The 19,194-nt window shown below is 42.4% G+C and overlaps 1 protein-coding gene across 7 annotated transcripts in view; it reads right to left on the reverse strand.

The window, feature by feature from the left end:
• Positions 1-10,491: 10,491 nt before the first annotated feature.
• Positions 10,492-19,194, reverse strand: part of AMN1 (antagonist of mitotic exit network 1 homolog) — a 458,308-nt gene continuing 449,605 nt past the window's right edge. For 5 of the 7 annotated variants that reach the window (XM_069228202.1, XM_069228203.1, XM_069228206.1 and 2 more), the window contains one exon: positions 10,492-13,824. In XM_069228202.1, the coding sequence (XP_069084303.1) occupies positions 13,751-13,824 (74 nt within the window). In that variant the 3' untranslated portion in view covers positions 10,492-13,750. The remainder of the gene's footprint in view (positions 13,825-19,194) is intronic. The other 2 variants (XR_011202246.1, XR_011202247.1) reach the window with 1 other exon arrangement.

Here is a 19,194-nt window from a genome sequence, read left to right on the forward strand (position 1 = left end):
ACATCCAACTCCACTTGGTGATAAGCGGATTTTAAATCTAGCTTGGTGAACCACCTGGATGAACCAATCTTCGCAATTAAATCATCAATTCTCAGAAGTGGAAAACTGTCTACCCAAATTGCCTCATTTAAACTTCTCAAATCTACACTCATTATCACGTCACCTGTTTTTTTCTTGGCTAAAACTATGGGAGACAACCAGTGTCGCTTCAACCTTTTCAATTACACCCTGTTCACACATTTCTTTTAGCAGTTTAGACAATTCAGATTACATTCCTTAGCTTATGTTTGACAGGGATGGCACCATGTTTAAGTTTTATTGTGCAAGTGTAATTAGTATTTTTTCCTAATTGTTCCTGAAACAATTTTTTTAATTTCTGGTGCCAATCACACACAAGATTGGAAGCAATGTTAACTGGGCTTAAACTTTCTTTTTCTATAACTACAGGTTTGTCTCAACCAGGCTTAATAACCAGATTAAAATTTGCCTGATTGAGTAGCCCTAGAACATTGATACCTTTCTTAGCAACATAGACTTTTCCACGTAGCTTCTTATCTAAGATGGTCATTGAGGCCCAAAAATAGCCCAACAAATCAATCTTGCTACCTTCAAATGCGACAGTGGAGACATCTGGAGGATATAGGATTCTGGAGATCCAATTCTCTTTGTATTTTTCTTAGGCTACTATGGTTATACGAGCCCCCGTGTCTACCAATAATCTAATTTGTATCCCATCAATTGTCACATCGATATCCGGATTAACAACAACTTTGTTAGAACTGGAAGTATCTTTGACCACTAATACATATTCATTCATTTGTTCATCCACAAAATTCTCAGTATCATCACTCAGAACACAACGGACATTGTTCTTTCTGGTACTTCTACACACTCTTGCAAAGTGTCCCATTTTGTTACAATTTCTACACTGTTGGTGAAGCGCTGGACAGTTCTTAAAAGATGATACATGCGCCGAAGAACCACATCTATAACATATTGGTTTCTGATTCAGCTTGCTTCTAAAAGGTGTATTGTCCTGTTTTTTCTCAAAACGCTCTTGCTTTTTGTTGTTACTAAATTGCGTATTTACAACTGCTCCAGAAATGGTCATATTAGCCATAGATACTTCTAGTTGTCTGGCGCCCTCCATAGAACATTCAATGCTCTTGGCAATGTCAATGGCCTTGTTTAGCGAAGGATCCTTACAAGTCAGTAATTTCTCTTGGATTCTTTTCGAATAACATCTGGCAACTAGTTGATCTCTGATGAGTTGAGATGTGAAGTTCTCAAATTCACATTTAACTGCTAACACCTTTAATGCAGTTATAAAGGTGTCAATACTCTCGCTAGAGCTTTGTGATCTTGTAAAACATTTGTAGCGATGCACCACGATGTTCTTCGTTTTGATAAAATATTTATCCAATTGAGCAATGGCCATTTCAAACTCATCTAGTTCTTCCTCTTCAGCTAATTCATAAGTCGGGAGATGATCAAATATGTTCTGGCCCTCAATCCCCAAATGATAATATAATAAGCTTTTTTTTCTTTCCGGTCTCAATTTATGACCATCAATGGCACCAAGATATGCTTTGAACGACCGTAGCCACAGTTTCCATTCGAGAGGTGGATCACCAGGATCTTGTAAGAAGGGCGCTGGAGGTATTACGTTTTGCATCTTTAATATGAAATTATAATTATAATTGTTATTATTTTATTGTTATATTAAACCTTCAATCTTAATACTTCAACTGAAAGATGGCCGAACTGGTAGGAAAAAGAAATTGTGGCATTTACAAGTCCATCTTCTATTTTTACTATAAATCCTAAAGACTAGAGTCAGTCTTCTGTTTTTATTCTCCAAGTTTTTTTTTTTTGTTGAGTCTGAGGAGTCCTCTAAGAGAACTGGTGTGGACTGGAATAAGCAAAAGCAATTCTCCGGGAGATAAGGTAATGACGACGCGCTTATTTGATTCCTTGCTTCCTGCGCCGGTGTTCATGAAAGCCTGTGCTGCTGCACGTGTGTCCTTGGAAACTGTACACGCTCGTGCAGCCGGGCGTGTAATAATGAAGACTGTACACGCCTGTGGAGCCGCGCGTGTGATAATGGAGACTGCACGCGCGCTACAGCAGCAGCCGGTATAATTCCTACTGCTATGGTAGCGTCAGATGCGGCGGTTGGCGGCTCGACATCAGAGGCTGTGTGGCGCGTCAAAGCCAACAACAAAACACCAAACACAAAATCGCTCCCGACGAAAGGGAGGGCAGTCTCCAATCTCCTCACTATTACGCCTCTTGAAGGAATACAGTCCCAATGCCCCTTGAACGAACAAGAGACAGTTTCTCCGCTGCCAGCCGCGCTCCTTAAAAAAAAAACAATAGCGAGCACCCACGCAGCACCAAGATCTCTGTGCCCCGCAGTAGTGCAAATAAAAAAAAATAAAGCTCACGTATGGAGAAATGAGGAGCTCCGTTGAGGAGGTCAGGCCGACTTCTTCAATTAAAGGTGCCTCTTTAGCGTGGAGCGTCTTGGCTGATCCACTGCCGATCACGTTTCATCCTCATCGCCACTGAAGTGAAATGCACACAACGACTTGTGTCTATTTTCTTAGTTTATTTGAACACGGAGCTCACAGTAACACGTCCATACCAGAAAGGGGTACAGAGCTGTAACTGTCACTGTGGAACACGGAACACCATGACATCATTGTAATGATGACACGATATTCCGTGAGATGACCACACATTTCTCCTGGGGGGTGTGGGGAACTGGAAAGAGGCACCGGCGGGAAAGGAAAGAGTACATTCCTGCTTCCCAATCATGTGTGGGGACACAATCGTGACGCAGAAATGCGCCCACTAGCACCAGGGATGTATTGTTTGTGTGCAGAGGAGTGGCCCCTTGGGCACGGGTCGCTCCCAATGTAACAGGCACTGTTTTGGCTGTTCCTCCGCCCCCGGGGACAGATTAGCCATAGTTTTAGGCCCATCTACCCCCCCCCCCAAGAGGGTCAGAAAGCCACTAGGCACCAGGGATTTTATTTATGTATATGTTGGGGAGCAGTGCCTTGGGCAAGGGTTGCTTCCATTGTGGGGGAATACTTTTTGTCATACTTTTGGCCATTTTCTTACACCTCTCCCCCCCCAACCCCTCACCCAGATCAGCCATATTTTTAGGTCCTTCTGAAGCCACAAGATCCCAGGGACTTTCTCTTTTTTATGTGCCAGGGAGCAGACCCTTGGGCTAGGGTCGCTGCTCATTATGGGGGCAATATTTTGGTCATTATCTAGATCGGACATATTTTTAGGCCCATCTGCCCCCAAGGGAGGCAGAAAGCCACTTGACACCAGGGATTTTCTTTTTTTGTAGGTCAGGGAGAGGCCCCTGGGGCAAGGGTCACTCCCCATGATGGCAATTTTTTGGTTATTACCTGCCATATGTTTAGGACCATCTGCCCCTAGGGGTTCAGAAACCCACTAGACACCAGGGATTCTCTTTTTTGTATGCCAGGGAGAGGCCCCTTGGGCAAGGGTTGCTCCCCATAATGGGGACAATATTTTGGCCATTTTTCTGTCCCCTCTGGTGGCAGATTGTCCATATTGTTAGGCCCACCTGCCCCCATAGTGGGCAGAAACCCACTAGACACCAGGGAAAGTTTCTGTGTGTTAACTGGAGTTCCGCTGACAAACTGCGTATACTGACGTTTGGCTGGCTGTGTGCATACTGGCATTTAGTTGGCAGTGCGTGTGGACTGACGTTTGGTGTTTCAACAGAGGATTTAGCTGGTGGTGTGTATGGAGTGGCTTCTGGCTAGGCGGTGTGTGTGGCTGGCATTTGGATGGTGGTGTGTGCGTGTGTGAATTGGTGTTTGGCTGGAGTAAGGGTCACTCCCCTCTTGGGTGGAAAATTCTTGCCTTTGCATTTTGCCCCCCTGGGGGCATATCAGATGTTTGAGATGCTGATCAGCGCCAAGGTCAGACTTCATAGTGTTTTATAATGTTAACTGTTTTACTTTGTCATCATTTGCATTTGTGATTTAGATGTTTTGTTTCTCCTTTTTATTCTAGTGCAAAGCTTTCCTTTGCTGCGACTCCTGCTTGTAGTTTTGGCACTGGTAGATCTGCAGTTTGTTTAGCTGCACGTATCTGGAAAAAAAACATTTTTTGAACTGTTTACTCTAAATGAATATCAATGCACTGCATTAAAAGTTTTTTGTAAATGGTCTCATAATAAAAGCAGCATATTTAGCTTCTATTTTGTTGTGTGTGAAATTCTCCTTGGATTTGTGCACGATGTTGTATTGTGTGTATTTTTTCTTTTGTTTTTGCTTTCTAGTGGGATATCGTTGGTGCTTGCTGTGTCTGTGTAGAGTAGGTGCAGGTGTTCTTGAGTCTAGCTGTCTCTGGAAAGTGTGTGGTATCGGTTTTGAGTATATAGGTCTTTGTGAGCTTTGGATTTATTGACTTTTACTTCCAGATTACTATATGCCAGTAGTTTTATTTTCTGTTTGATAAAGCCACACTTTATTACTTATTTACACAGTGTGATTATTGTTCATATACTTCTCGCAATACTTTTATTAGTAAGGATTATGGCTAACCGCTAGATTACCGCTCAGCAGGTTGTTGGTTTGTTTTTCAAATCTTTCTCTGGCCAGGATTCTGAGCCTGAATCTGCATCTGAGACGAACGAGGAAGTCCAAGATTCTAGCAGTGAATTTTCTGTCCAAGAGGAATCATTGTGGAGTAAGTGCCTCTTTAAGAGGAGGATACTGGTGAGCCAATAGTGCAGCAAGAGGCATCCGAATTGCAGCCTGAGGCTGAAAGGCTTCCCCATTGAAAGTGCTGAACTCTGGGTTGCCCCAAACATGGTGCAGTCAGTGTTGCCTGCTTATACTAAAAACTTTTTGCCTATAAATTTCTTTAAGTTGTTTATGGACAATGTATTTTTGGATGAGATTATTGACCAGAGTAATTTGTATGCTTAACAAAAATTTGAGGGACAACAGTGCCAGACTTAAGCCCCACTCTAGTGCTAGCCAGTGGACTCCACAAATGTGGATGAATTGAAGAAGTTCTTGAGTTTAACTTAGGAAGCCGTCACTGTCTTCATATTGGTCTACTAGTCCCTTGATGGCAACGGCTATATTTCCTGCTACTCTTAAATTGTGATCGGTATTTGCTACTGCTTCGGATGCTGCATTTTGTTGATAATGCTTCAGCATTGCCACAAGATCAACCTGATTGTGACCATCTCTTTAAGATTCAGACTGTCCTTCATCACTTTGTATGGTCAATGTTCAGAGATCTATGTTCCAGGGGGAAAAAATAGCTGTGAATGAGTCTTTGGTCCTGTTCAAGGGCTGTTTGGTTTTTAGGCTGTACATTCCTAACTTGAGGGCGTGTTATGGAATTAAGATATATATGTTGTCTGAGAGTAGTACTGGATAGGTCTACACTTTCAGCGTATGCACTGGTAGGGATTCCACTTTTGCCCCTCCTGGTTGTCCGTCCACTTTTGGAGTCAGTGAGAAAATTGTGTGCAAACTTGGTAGAGGACTTTTTAACAAAAGGTGGCATTTATACATAGATACATTCTACACCGGTGCAATTGTTCAAAGTGGACTCTGTCCCATGTGGCACAATCCACTCTAACTGTAAATGTTACCCTAAAGAGCTTACGGTATGCTGGGGGATGAAGGCCCACCCCAGCAGGGCCTGACAATTAGCGGTGAAGTGCGGCAAACAGTAGTAGCGCAAGAGGGGACAGTGCAGTGCCTTGCATAGTGATGAACTTCTAGCTGTGAAATTTTTAGACAGGAGAGATGTCTACATGCTGACTACCATTCATGATGAAAGTACTTCACCTGTGATTGTTTTGGATCAGGTTGCCGAAATGTGCAAACCTGTGTGCATTTCAGACTACAGTAAGCACATGGGTGGTGTAGATAGAGTAGATCAGAGGTTGAAGCCTTACAGTGCTGTTCGTAAGTCATATATTTGGTATAAAAAGTTGGCCGTCCATTTGTTTCATTTAGCCACCTTCAGTGCTTTTGTTGTATTGAAGGATTGTTCTTTGTATTCAAGGCTTGTTCACCAGATTCAAAGATGACTTTTGTTCCGTTTCAGCAGTCTGTGATAGGCAGCCTTCTTGTAGTGGAGCAGGCAAGTGTTCCTAGAGCTGGAGTGGCAAAGGATGTGGCTAAATTTAAAGATCACCACTTTCCTGAATACATTCCTTCCACACCCAAAAAATATTTTCCTTGTAGAAGATGTAGAGTCTGTGTCCGAAGATGTGTGGAAAGAGTCGTATGTAATGCCCATTGTCCTTCTAATCCTAGGCTATTTGTGCCCACATGGTTTAAATTGTACACATGCAATGGAATTATTGCGAACAACAATGAGCGTAAAACTGATCTGACTGGTCTGTGTCGTTTTACATTTTTTGTTCAGATTTCCTGGTTGGAATTAGTGTGATGTATTTAGTTAGGGCTGTTGTGTTTGTAGTTATAGTTTTTCATCTACTTCCAATTGGTTTGTGTTTTCTTTTTTGTTAGAAAATAAAATGTGATGGTGTGTGTGGACTGGTGCTTGGCTGGCGACGTGCATGAATTGGCACTTGGCTGATGGTGTGCGCGGACCGGCGCATTGCTGGCGGTGTGCGTGGGCTGGGATTTGGCTGGTGGTGTATGAGTAGCGACTTGCTGCTGGTCACTAGATAAACTGCTAGCCAAACACCAGTCCACACACTCCATCAGCTGCCAGCTGGAGTGATTGCTGTGTCAGTCATGTGGGCATATGAAAGTGATGGGCCCTTGAATGGCGCGGTCTGTTCATGGGAGGGGAGTACAGGGTGGTGTGTCTCTTGTGGATCTCATCTAGTTTAAATACCCACAATACCATGAAAATCTTAAAATGTGACTATAATAACATATTTCCATTGCATTTCTGTGCAATATTCTTCCAGAATCAGAAGGAAACCACAAAATTCCTACCACTCAGCGTTTTCCCCACTTGCCCTAATAAGAATGCTGCCCCACTTGTGTGCCTGGGTCTGGTGCCCGTGAGGGGAACGGGTCAAACTAACATCAAGAGGAGTCCATGCAAAGGGTCCCTCAGTGACCTTGGTTTGATTTGTTCTGTCGCAGGCACTAGGCCCAGCCACACAAGTGAGGTACCATTTTTATCGAGCGACTTGGGGAAAATGCCGGGTGGAAGGAAGTTTGCGGCTCCCTGCAGATTCCAGAACTTTTCATCACAGAAATGTGAGGAAAATGTGTTTTTAGTCAAATTTTGAAGTTTGCAAAGGATTCTGGGTAACAACCTAGTGAGAGCCTCACAAGTCACCCCATCCTGGATTTCTCTATGTGTCTAGTTTTAAAAAATGTATAAGTTTGCTAGGTTTCCCAAGGTGACGGCTGAGCTAGGGCCTAAAATCCACAGCTAGGTGCATTGCAAAAAAAGGTCACTTTTAGGTGGAAAAAATGTGAGGTGTCCTTGTTTTTTGGGCTGTTTCCTTTCGAGAGCACTAAGCCTGCCCACACAAGTGAGGTACCATTTTTATCAGAAGACTTAGGGTAATGCTGGGTGGAAGGAAGGTTGTGGCTCCTGCAGATTCCAGAATTTTCCATCAAAGAAATGTGAAGAAAATTGTTTTTTTTTAGTTAAAGTTTGAGGTTTGCAGGGATTCTTGGTAATGCAACCTAGTGAGGGTTATATGTTGAAACAACGAGTGCTTCAACCACCCATGGCTCAACAACGAGGTTGAAACGACCTCGTTATCACTAATGCCTTTACCACGAATGCCTTACAACAATTTTTCATTGTAAAGGCATCAGCATGCACGGTTCCAGCATGCGTCCCCCCCTTGGCCCCCACCCCTAAAAATAACTGTGATCCCCCCACCCCCACCCCCACAACCATCCAACCCCCCACCCCCAAAATTACCCTAACTCCACCCCCTCCCCTAAAACCTTAAGCACCCCAACCCACCCTTAAACCCTAATCACCCTGAGCCCCCCACCCCCAAAAACTAAAATTACCTCGAGTCCCCACCCCCAAAACCTAAAGCACCCCAAACCCACCCCTAAAACCTAAATCCTGACCCCCGCCCCTAAACCCTAATCACCCCGAGCCCCCCCACCCCCAAAAAAACAGCATCAGTCCCAGCCCAACTTACCTCCTCCTTGACCGCGTCGACTCCCTTATTCTGTGCCTTAACCACGCATGTACGTGGTTCACACATGCGTGGTTAAGGCCCTAAAACAAGGAAGTCGTGGAAAACGAAACCATTGTTTCGCTTTCGTTTTCCACAACTTCATGGTTTAGGACTTGTTCTTCCGGGTGTTTCCCCCTAGTGAGAGCCACCCAAGTCACCCCATCCTGGGTACCTCTAGGTGTCTAGGTTTAAAAAATGTATGGGTTTGCTACGTTTCCCTAGGTGCCGGCTGAGCTGGGGCCCAAAATCCACAGCTAGGTACATTGCAAAAAAGGGTCAGTTTTCAGTGGAAAAATATGATGTGTCCACATTGCTTTTTAGACCATTTCCTGTCCCGGGCAGTAAGCGTATTCACACAAGAGAGGTACGATTTTTATCAGAAGACTTAGGGGAATGCTGGGTGAAAGGCCCTTTTGTGGTAGTCACAGATTCTAGAACTTTCCATCACAGAAATGAGAGGAATATGTGTTTTTTTATTCAAAGTTTGAGGTTTGCAAGGGATGCTGGGTAACAAAAACATGGTGAGAGCCATGCAAGTGAGCTCACCCTGGATACCACTAGGTGTCTAGTTTAAAAAAATTTACAGGTTGGCTAGGTTTCCCTAATTGCCAGCTGATCTAGGGTCCAAAATATAGAGCTACGCTCATTGGAAAAAAAAGTGTTCGGTGGAAAAATGGGTTGGGTCCATGTTGTGTTTTTAGCCATTTCCTATTACAGGCACTAGATCTACACAAACATGTGAGGTACCATTTTTATCTGAATACTTGTGGTGTGGGAGTATAGAATAGTAGAACATTTATTGTTACCAAGAGAATTTTGCTGCATTTGTGGCTTTCATATGTAAGCCAGTGTATAAAAAAACATGACATTTAGAAAAATACCCTCTAAATAATACGTTAAACGGGTATCCACAAATTCAGAGATGTACAAATAAACACTGCTCCTAAACTTCATATCTTGTGCCTGTTTCAGAAATACATAGCTTTCCTAGATACCCATTTTTCACTTACCTATTTCGCTATATGAATTGATCTATACTTGGTACTCAATGAAAAAGCATTGTACAGTGCAGCTAAGTTGTTGGCTCTGGGTACCTTGGGTTCTTGGAAAGCCTACAAACCCTATTTCTCTTCACAACCAGAAGGGTTGAGCAGACATAGTGGTATATTGCTTTTGTAAATCGATCATTGTGATAAAAAGTTAAAGATGAAAATGTTATCACAAATGCCCATGCCTACTTATTTTCAATATTTCTTTATTTCAACAGTTATCTTCTCTGGAAAAACCTCAGGAATCTACACATATGATCCCTTGCTGGATTTGGAATTGTGTCCACTTTTCAGAAACCTATAGCTTTTCTTCATTACCCGTAGGTTTCACACTGGTTTCCACCACAAAACTGGAAGTACACTAAATGCACAAAAAAAAAATGGGGAAAATAGTCTACCTCTCAGAAAAATGCCAAAATGGTGGTACAGAAGTAGTTATTTTTAATCAGCTCTGCATGTTCCTGAAAGCTGGGAAGATAGTGACTTTAGTACAGTAAGCCAGGGGTTCCCAACCTGTGGTCCGGGGACCCCTGGGGGTCCGCGAAGCCTTCTCAGGGGGTCCGCGACAGCTAAGAAAATTAAAAAATATTAACAAATCTTGACAAATTAGGTCCACAGCTTCCAGTAATGTCTCAGGCAGGGGTCCCCGGATTCCAATGATGATTCAGTGGGGGTCCCTGGGTTCCATTAATGTTAAAGTGGGGGTCCACAGAAATCAAAAGGTTGGGAACCACTGCAGTAAGCCATTCGTGGATGCCATTTTTAGGGGAAAAAACAGATACTTATCTGGAGCACTTTTTCCCTTTTTTATAAAAAAACAAAACGTAAAAATGTTGCTATATTTTGACTATTTTCTCAGTCCCTTCCACATGAATCCAGAAACCTGGTAACCTTTAGAATCCCAGTTTGTTGGAAAAAAGGATGCAAATTTGGCAGATACATTATCTGGAAAACAAAGTTATGCCACCCTCAGCGCGAACCCCATATAGCCGAAAAATAGCTCAGCACAGATTGGGGGGCGAGGCCTACTAGTGAAGGGGCTAAAATGCATCTTCTGTTTTCAATGTAAACACTTAGCATTAATCAATGGGCCTTATAAGGAACAAAATATATTCAGATGTTTATAAGGAACGAAACTGTAGCTGCACAAATTAATAGCCCTACTGTCTGCAGAGGAGGAGACTCACAGACATGTTCAATGGAAACAAAAACTCAAGACCACAAAGGTCGATGTTCGTTTTTCATTTATTTTAAACATGGGTTGTTTCTTTCTTAATAATTACCTTTTTAGAAATTAAACAAAAATATCAAATCCAAACGTGCAAAAACCGGTAAACTTTTGACAACTACTAAAAATCACAATATAGTAGTAATGCATGCATAAAGATTAAACAAACTATGTTCTGTGATTCTATGTAAATGTGTACATGCCATTTATAAACATTAAGAATATAATGCCAAGTCAAAATGCCCACAAAGAACTCACAAACTGCAAAAAGTGAAACATAATATCCACATGCTGCAAAGGAATTGGTAGCTGGTGACTTCAAAAAGAAGCACTTATGGTATTTACATCCTTACAGCATGACATGGAGTTGAGAAAGATTCATGTTGAATGCAGCACTCTCGGATTGCTGATAAAATGTTAAATAATCATGGAAATGAACTAAAGAACACTGCTTTGCATGCGTTTTAGTCACGGTCTAGGTTCCTCTGCTAATCAGTTTTGAACACTTTTTCCAGTGGTCAGAAATTCAGAATTATCTAAGATTTTTCCGCATTTGGTAGTAAACATCAGGTTGAAGACTATTGAAAGGCATTGTTTTTCTCGTGACAAAACAGCCTGGGAATTAGTGTTTTTTTTAATCAATAAAACAAAGACGTTGTGAACTGTGAGGATCTTACCTTGCCCAATATCAGCGAGTGGGGAATTTATCAAGGCCAAGACAAAATAACGATTAGTGATGGCATAATCAAGGACTCTTCTGTCCTGAAGCAGGGTTTCCTGCAGAGTCCACACAAGCGACAGTTACAGAAATGTGACGCTGCGTGTCCACTGCCCCATCAGCAGTAGTATGTTTCTTTCTATATTATGTGACACTGCCTCCTAAAAACGACTCCGTTATTATGTGACTACATCCATTTATTTTGTTTCGATACACTCAGGATGCTTTTTAAATACTGAAAAGAAACACATGCACGGCGTTTTTTTGGCATTGTTGTGCATGTGTGTCCAGAGTAACATGGAACCTACAATATTAGTCTCACTTTCCATGTGGACACTGAAACAAAATGGCCATAAACAATACACTCACCAAGGCTGCCAGTTTCCCTTCCCTTCACAAAAATCGAGTCTGTTCAATTCTAGACCTGGAAAGATCCATAAAAAGATTAAACAGAAGGAGCCAGGACTTCATTATGTGTTAACCTGCGAGATGAAATAATTCAGGAGTGCTAGGTTTGCCCACCTTCTTTATTTCCTTAGCATCATTACTGCCAAGTAGCCAATAAATATAAAACACTACCAAAGGCGGAACCTCTTAACGCATGCTACGACTATGTGTTATTACCAATGCGACTGAATGCCAACACTGAGTGCTACTGAATGCCCTTAGAACTGTAATTCCCATCAAGTACATCAAAGGCTCAGGCACGGTGTGACAGAAATAATTAAGTTCTAGTCAGGAGGTTCAAATAACTACAAATAACTAACTTCTTATGTGAGTCTAAGAGCACTTGCTATGGAAGTACATTAGTGGAGATAGTATGCTTTGTCCTTTCAGAGGACTAGAAACAATAAGGGTTCTTCGAAACGTTGGCTTCGATGCCAGCTATGTCCTCGCAGAGATGCTATCGGGCACCTTCTAAAAGTGGTTCTAGGATAGATGTGGAGAAGGACAAGTCGACGAGGGTGTGTCAACAGCTCATTCTCAGCTGTCCTCCTTTTGGTTACTGAATTAAACTAAAACAGTGTCCTCTGCCTTTCCTGCCTGGCGTGAAAACCTTTTTATATTCACCGCTGGGAATGAGGATGGGATTCAAACCCATGCGCGTAAAGCACAAAGGATTATTAGAACATTGGAATGCTGGGGGCTCCATTGAAAACAATGGAGTGCTGCGGGCTTTTACTGGCCGGTAAAAGCCCGCAGCGCCAACATTCCAATGTTCGCTTTGTTCACAGCAACAGCTGTGAACAAAGCCTCACGGAGCCCGAGGGGATTTTAATCACATCGGGCTCCGTGAACATTTTTTTTTTAATAGAACATTTAACGCGGGGAGCGGGCCTTTAATAGCCGGTAGAGCCCGCTACGGCGGGTTCTAAGGCTATATTAGAACATTGGAATGTTGGGACCTTTGAAAACAATGGAGTGGCCAGCCTTCTAATGGCCAGTAGAAGCCTAGAGCCCCAACATTCTTATTTTGACGTTCACAGCTTTTGCTGTGAACAAAAACCTCACAGGGCTCCGGGAGGCCTTTGTTTTATTTGTTAAAACATTCTGCTCTCTAGTGGCGGACTGTTCTAATAGCCTTATAGCCCTCCGTAGCAGGGCTATACAGGTATAAAGTCTGCTTCCTTGTTAAAGGCGCTCGCTTTGGCTTGGGCCTTTAATGCAAGAGAGGGCCTTTAATGGCTGGTATAGCCCGCTACGGAGGGCTATAAGGCTATGCTATGTAATTTACTCCATCAAGTGCTTGCATAATGCATCACATATTAATAGGAGATGAAACCATGTAGCGTAAAATGGGTACACAGCGAATCCATACCATTAGCTGCAAATTCTGAGTTGGAAAGACAAAACAGATACTTCTTAAAATGTCCTTCCCTAGTACATACAACTCATAGTATGGGGTGTAGCATCATATGCAAGTACGAATAACTAAGCACATAAGAATAATGCATAGACATAAATATGTTGCATAATGGGAACACTGCAGCACAAATCAAACTGCAAAAAAAAACTTTATTAACAGATTACTTCAACACACTCAGTGGTGTGCAGAGCTTAAAGAACTGACAGTTCAAACTCCCATTCACTGAAGTAATATTGGAAATTAATACATCTTTCAAATTGTTTTCTCAGTACACACATTCATATTTCAATCTTACAGCTACCAAAAATATTGCACAATTGTACTTATTCGGTTTGATTTGAATAGTAGCCGGCCGCAATTCGCCAACTCTGACTACTAACAACACATATTCAGGCTTTTATAGCAGGGCACAGCTTGCCTAAATTCTAAACAATGACAAATGTGATACCCGCATGCTGTAAACAAAGTATGCACGTCATATTGTTTAAATCCACAGTTACATTTGCGCAGAAACAAGCCATGAAGAAAATGATGGTTCCTGGGTGATCCCTGTTGAAAGGGGGCATGCCAGTCATTAGAGGATTCTCTTTTTAGGCTTGCTCAAGAGGGTGTAGTTTTCGTCCATTGTTAAGTGAGGTACTATATCTGTCTTCGTTCCATTAGTGGCATGAATTCAGTAAACAGTCCATGTCACTTGCTTTATTTTATTTGGTCCAACCAAGAGTTCCAGGGCTTCACGTGAACGATCTGCAAATCAAACAGTGAATACACAATTAGGAAAGCTGGGAAATGATCCTTGTTCTGCATTCCAGAGTGCAAAGTGAAAGCCCCCTCTTTTGGGTTGTGCATCAGAAGTTTTCAGTTTAGGCAGCAATGCAGTTTAAAATAATCTTCATACCAATCAGGATAATTGACAAGAGTGGGTGTGGAGGACGGAGTCATAACTCCGAAAATCCACTCGAAAAGAAAATGTAGACAGAAGTGGGGCGGCTGTGCGGGGAGGAGCAGGGGGTGGCTTTGCAAAGGAAAATGTTTACCAGACTTCACACTCTTCGTCAAAATTGTCATTGTTATAGGCAATATTCTGCACATGGAGCCTTGTGGAGACATACACAGATGCAGAAGCAGAACACCTATGGCTATCTAAGAAATCTAACAGTCAGCATTGATTTGGTTTAAATCAAGTAGGAAACACTCTGATCCCATTAAGGGGAGGCTTTCCAGACACCTGTAACGGAAAAGAGTAGTTAAATGAACAGTTAAACTGAAAAGGGAAAGTTCACCATTATTATGATTCCTCCTCAGAAGAGGTTTATATAAACAAAAGAAACTTAGATTTTATGATAATGCGTGCACGCGTATTTTCTAAAGAAGCGCTTGCATCTAACTCCAAAATCCACTATCTTAGTTTCAAACACAATTATGTGAGTTACAAAACCTCCATTAAATGGCACAAAGTTCCAATACCTCGTGAGATAAAATACGTTCTTCAGCCCTTCAGAATGCACACCATTAAACAAGTAAGAATCATATAAACCAGACTAATACTGTCGAAATGCATTCCTTTGATTCTTGAAAAACATGTCAGTCAACTAACATACATCATCATAAAAGTGTTCTTTTAAAGGAGTGATTTTACATTCAAAAGATATTACCCCAAGCCAACTCCCACTCGAAAATATTTAATTTCACCAAGTACCAGAACAGACTGGATGGCGGTTAAAACGTGGCACAGAGGAATTAAATGCAATAAACAGGTATATATCAAGGACAAAAACATTTTGCCAAAAAGTTAACATTCACTGAATAATAACAAGTGCCACGTTTTACTCCTACCGAGTATTAAGCTCTTCAAATGCCGGAAAACTGGGCTCTTAATTTTCTACCTCAATGGTTCATTGTCCGGAAGTAACCAAGCATAGATTTCAGGTATTCTTTAGTTAAGGCCACTAAGCTACTGACGGCAATGGGGAAATGCTCCTACTCCTAACTGATTTACATTATCTGATTTTGCTAAGTTTCCATCATTTGATGAGTGTCAATACCCACAGGCAATGGCACAAAATTCCCCAAACTAGTATTCCTCGTATGCAATGCCTTTAACGATATATTTTCCTGACTTTTCCTGGTTTGACAATACTAGTTCCCATGGAGGAGAGGGCGAGCCAATTGGCTGGAACATCTTTTTAAGCCCTTCTAAAAAATATTTCATTACTAGAATTTTAAAGAAAGATGTCTGTGATGGAGATTTCCTATAGACTGTAATGGCAGCAAGATGCACCTTAATGGAAGATAATTGTACGCCAGACATAGCTAAATGAAGAAGATAAGGTATGACCACATCCTCTTAGCACAAAATCAGACTCTGCTTGTTTTGTAAATACCATAAATAAAACCTCTTCCACTTAAAGGCATATGATTTTCCACTGGCAAGTCTTTTAGACTCTCTTAAAATGTCCATGCAGTCCTAAGAAAGGTCTAAATGGCCACATTGAAGGAATTCAGGTGTCATGTTCAGCGATGGAAGGTGGAGGCAGTATCTGTCCTCTGAACTTGTACAGGAGATCCTGTCTGCACAGCAATCTCTTGAGTGGCCTTTCTGACAGATATAGAAGGCCTGTGAGCCACCACTGACTAGACAATTCTGATACTATTAACATCATTCTGGTTTTGAACTTGTACACTTTAACAATAACTGGTGATATGAGAGGAACTGGGGGAGAATGCGTAGAGAAATTTCCACAACAAACTTATCAAAAGGGCATTCGCCGACACCCGTTGGACAAATCTGGATGCAAAATGATATTTTTTGTTATTTGCATCGGCAAAGAAGTCTATTTGAGGGTATCCAGATTCCTGAAAAATATCTTGCAAGACCTTGTCGTGATATTTGTGGAAAAATTGACTAAGAGAGATTCTGCTTGGATATGTTGAACCCATGGAAGATAAATGGCTGTAATGGTTAAATTCCTGGCTATTAACCATTTCCAAATGGCTTGGGCTTCGAGAGAAAAAGGACAAGATTGAGTCTCTTCCTGCTTGTTCAGGTAATACATAGTTGTGTTGTCGGTTTGAACAAGGAGTTTGCTGTTATTGATGGGAAGGAGGACTTTAGAGCCAGATGAACATCTCTAAATTCCAGCATATTCATGTGATAAGTCTCTTCCTTGGCTGAACAAATTCCATGGTCTGCAGGGAGCCCATATGAGCACCCTATCCCTACAGAGAAGCATCTGTGATCAGTGTCTACCAGCAGGTTCTTCCTTTGAGACCACTATGGGAGAGAATGACGTTCAGTCTGTGATAGTCAGTTTATCTTCCCGGCAGCTGGAGAGTTTATTACACTGGTCTTCTAGGCATTACTGAATGTGTAGTCTTACGTGAGGGACTATGAAGATGCAAGAGGCTATGGACCCCAGTAGAGATGCAGTTTGTCTCGATGGTGGATAGCAAGCCTGCAGAGGATTGCAACACTTCAGATTGATTGATAACAGTCTCTCTTCCGAAGGATACTTTTGCAAATTATGTATCCAGTTTTGCTTCTAGGTACTGTAACTTTTGAACTGGACATACTGTAGACTTTCTGAAGCTGACCAGGAGTCCCAGATTGGTTAATGTTTTGTCAAAAATCTGATAGTGCTTCTTTGTCTCTGATGGTGAAAAGCTTTTTTCAGCCAATCTTAAGAGCTCCTGTTTGCCTAAATATGCTGCGACCACAGCCACACATTTGGAGAATGTTCATGGAGCTGATTTTAGGCCGAACGGTAGAGCTTTGTATTGATAGTGTTGAGATCCTACTTTGAAACCTCTGATGTTTTAAGAAAACTGGGATGTTAAAGTAGGCCTCTTGAAGATCTATTGAATACATCTAGTCTCTTTTTTTTTTAAACTGAATTTTATTAGGGTTTCAGAACATTTCAAAAGATTAAACCATGCTGTTATACTGGCAGTTCTGTTACAATCAGAACATTAACCCCCACCTCGCCTCCACCCAACCTCCACCTTAACAATTACCACCCACCTCCCCGAGCCACGTCATAGAGCATCAGTGTTCTGCCAGTTATAACAGTTCCTGGTCTGTGGTATCGGTCTCATCTGCTTTCATAGTCCTATAGTGTGAGGCAGCCCCCACTAACATCACGTATTAAACAATACTAAGCAATGACTTTCATTTAGTCGCTATCTCTTTCCTATGTACCTGGGCTCCCCGGGGATGCCACTGTCGATGGAGTGTCCGGTTCCTTCATGGAATCTATCAGAGCCTCCCACACCCTTGTGCCTGGTCGCTATTCTTAGGCCACTAGCAGCTTTCCATTTGCCTGTGATTTTTCTCTTCTAGTATCAAAGCCAGGTCCAGAAACCTACTTGTGACCTTAGTTTTAAGTGTATGTGGGAACTAACAACAGGCAAAGCCCCGGTGGGCAAGGTACCTCCCTCTGTGTGATGTCACCCACCACAGACGTGACTTCCTCCCAGTATTCTGTGAGTGACACACATCACCATAGCATATGAAGCAGCACTGCTCCCATTGTACCACATACCTAGGGCATGTAGCTTCTGCTGAAAGAACCTGTTCACCTTGCCTGGGTTCAGGTAAGCTCTGAGTAGGACGTAGAAGTTTATTAACTTAAATCAAGCATTTCCAGACACTCTTGGAACCTGCTCCAGTATCTTTACCCAGTCTCCCTCAGGGATTGGGGCTTCCAGGTCCCCATCCCACCGTTCTCAGATGCCATCCAGGGGCTTCAATATATCCAATCGTATTGCTCTATATAAGCAGGAGCCCGCCTTATGAGTCCCAGAGGTTGTGTTCATTAATTGACAATTTGGGTAGTGGGGGGTTCTGCTGCATCCGCTCCCCAGTGTTTCCCAATTGCTGCAGTCATCGCTCTATTTTTCTGCAGCAAGTCGAATTCTAATCTCAAGTCATCAAACAGGAGTAACTTTCCCATTCTGAATAGATCTCTTATTTGAACTATGCCTGCAACACTCCACTCCGACAACCCCGCCAATTTCCTTCATGTGGTATTTCCACTAATATTCACAGGAGCATGTCATGCGGGTACCGGAATCTCATACATTTTTGCAGCATCCAGTTTCTTTGATGCACCTGTGGGTAGATTGGATGCAGTGCCGGCATCTTGACCTTTTCTTTTTGTTTGTATTTGTTCAGTACTTGAAGATCTAAAATGGGCTTGAATTTTTGTTTATGTCCTTTCTTTCTTACTAGAAAGTAACTGGAATTAATCCCCAGTCCCTTTGGGTGACGTGGTACCTCCTCTAAAGCTTGCTTTTGTAACATAATGTTGACTTCTTTGTGAACAGATCTTGCTGATACAACAGTGTTTTGCCGGTGGAACAGATGTTCCCAACCTTTTGACTTCTATGGACCCCCATTTTATCAATACTGGAGCCCGGGGACCCCCACTGAATCATTATTGGAATCCGGGGACACCCACTGAGTCATTACTGATGTTGGAACCTAATATTATTACATTTTCTAAGCAGTCGCGGATCCCCAGGGGTCCCCGGCCCACAGGCTGGGAACCACTGCTCTAGATGGTTTGAGAGGATGCTGGTGTTGCCTTATTTCTTGCTGATGTTGAGTCCAATGAGGGGCTTGAACCCTCTGAGAATAAAATCGTATGTCATAAGGTCTATATCTTTCACAAAACTATTTTTTCTCTTCCAGACCAACGGCCTTCAATATGTCCATTTCAGTCTTCATTCTGGACATCTCATCTGCGCAAGTACCAAAATGCGTATAACAAGAGAACGGCAAAATCATAATCCTATATTGTGCCTCTGGCTTCAGGCCAGTGAATCATAACCAAGACGCCCTTCTTGCACAGATGCCATGTGAATAACCATGCCCATATAGGTCTGATGCCATTGCTGCACTTATAATTTGATTAGATACTAGGCACGTTCATTCATGATTTCCTGGAAATATTGGTGGTCATTACGACCCTGGCGGACGGTGTTAAAGCTGCGGAAATACCGCAAACAGGCCGGCGGACAAAAAAAGGGAATTACGACCCTGGCGGTAACCGCCAACAAAGACAGCCACTTTAACACTTCGCCCGCCACGGCGGTACAGACAAACAGCGTGGCGGT

This window comes from Pleurodeles waltl, chromosome 4_1 (assembly GCF_031143425.1).
Source record: "Pleurodeles waltl isolate 20211129_DDA chromosome 4_1, aPleWal1.hap1.20221129, whole genome shotgun sequence".
NCBI classification, from domain to species: domain Eukaryota; kingdom Metazoa; phylum Chordata; class Amphibia; order Caudata; family Salamandridae; genus Pleurodeles; species Pleurodeles waltl.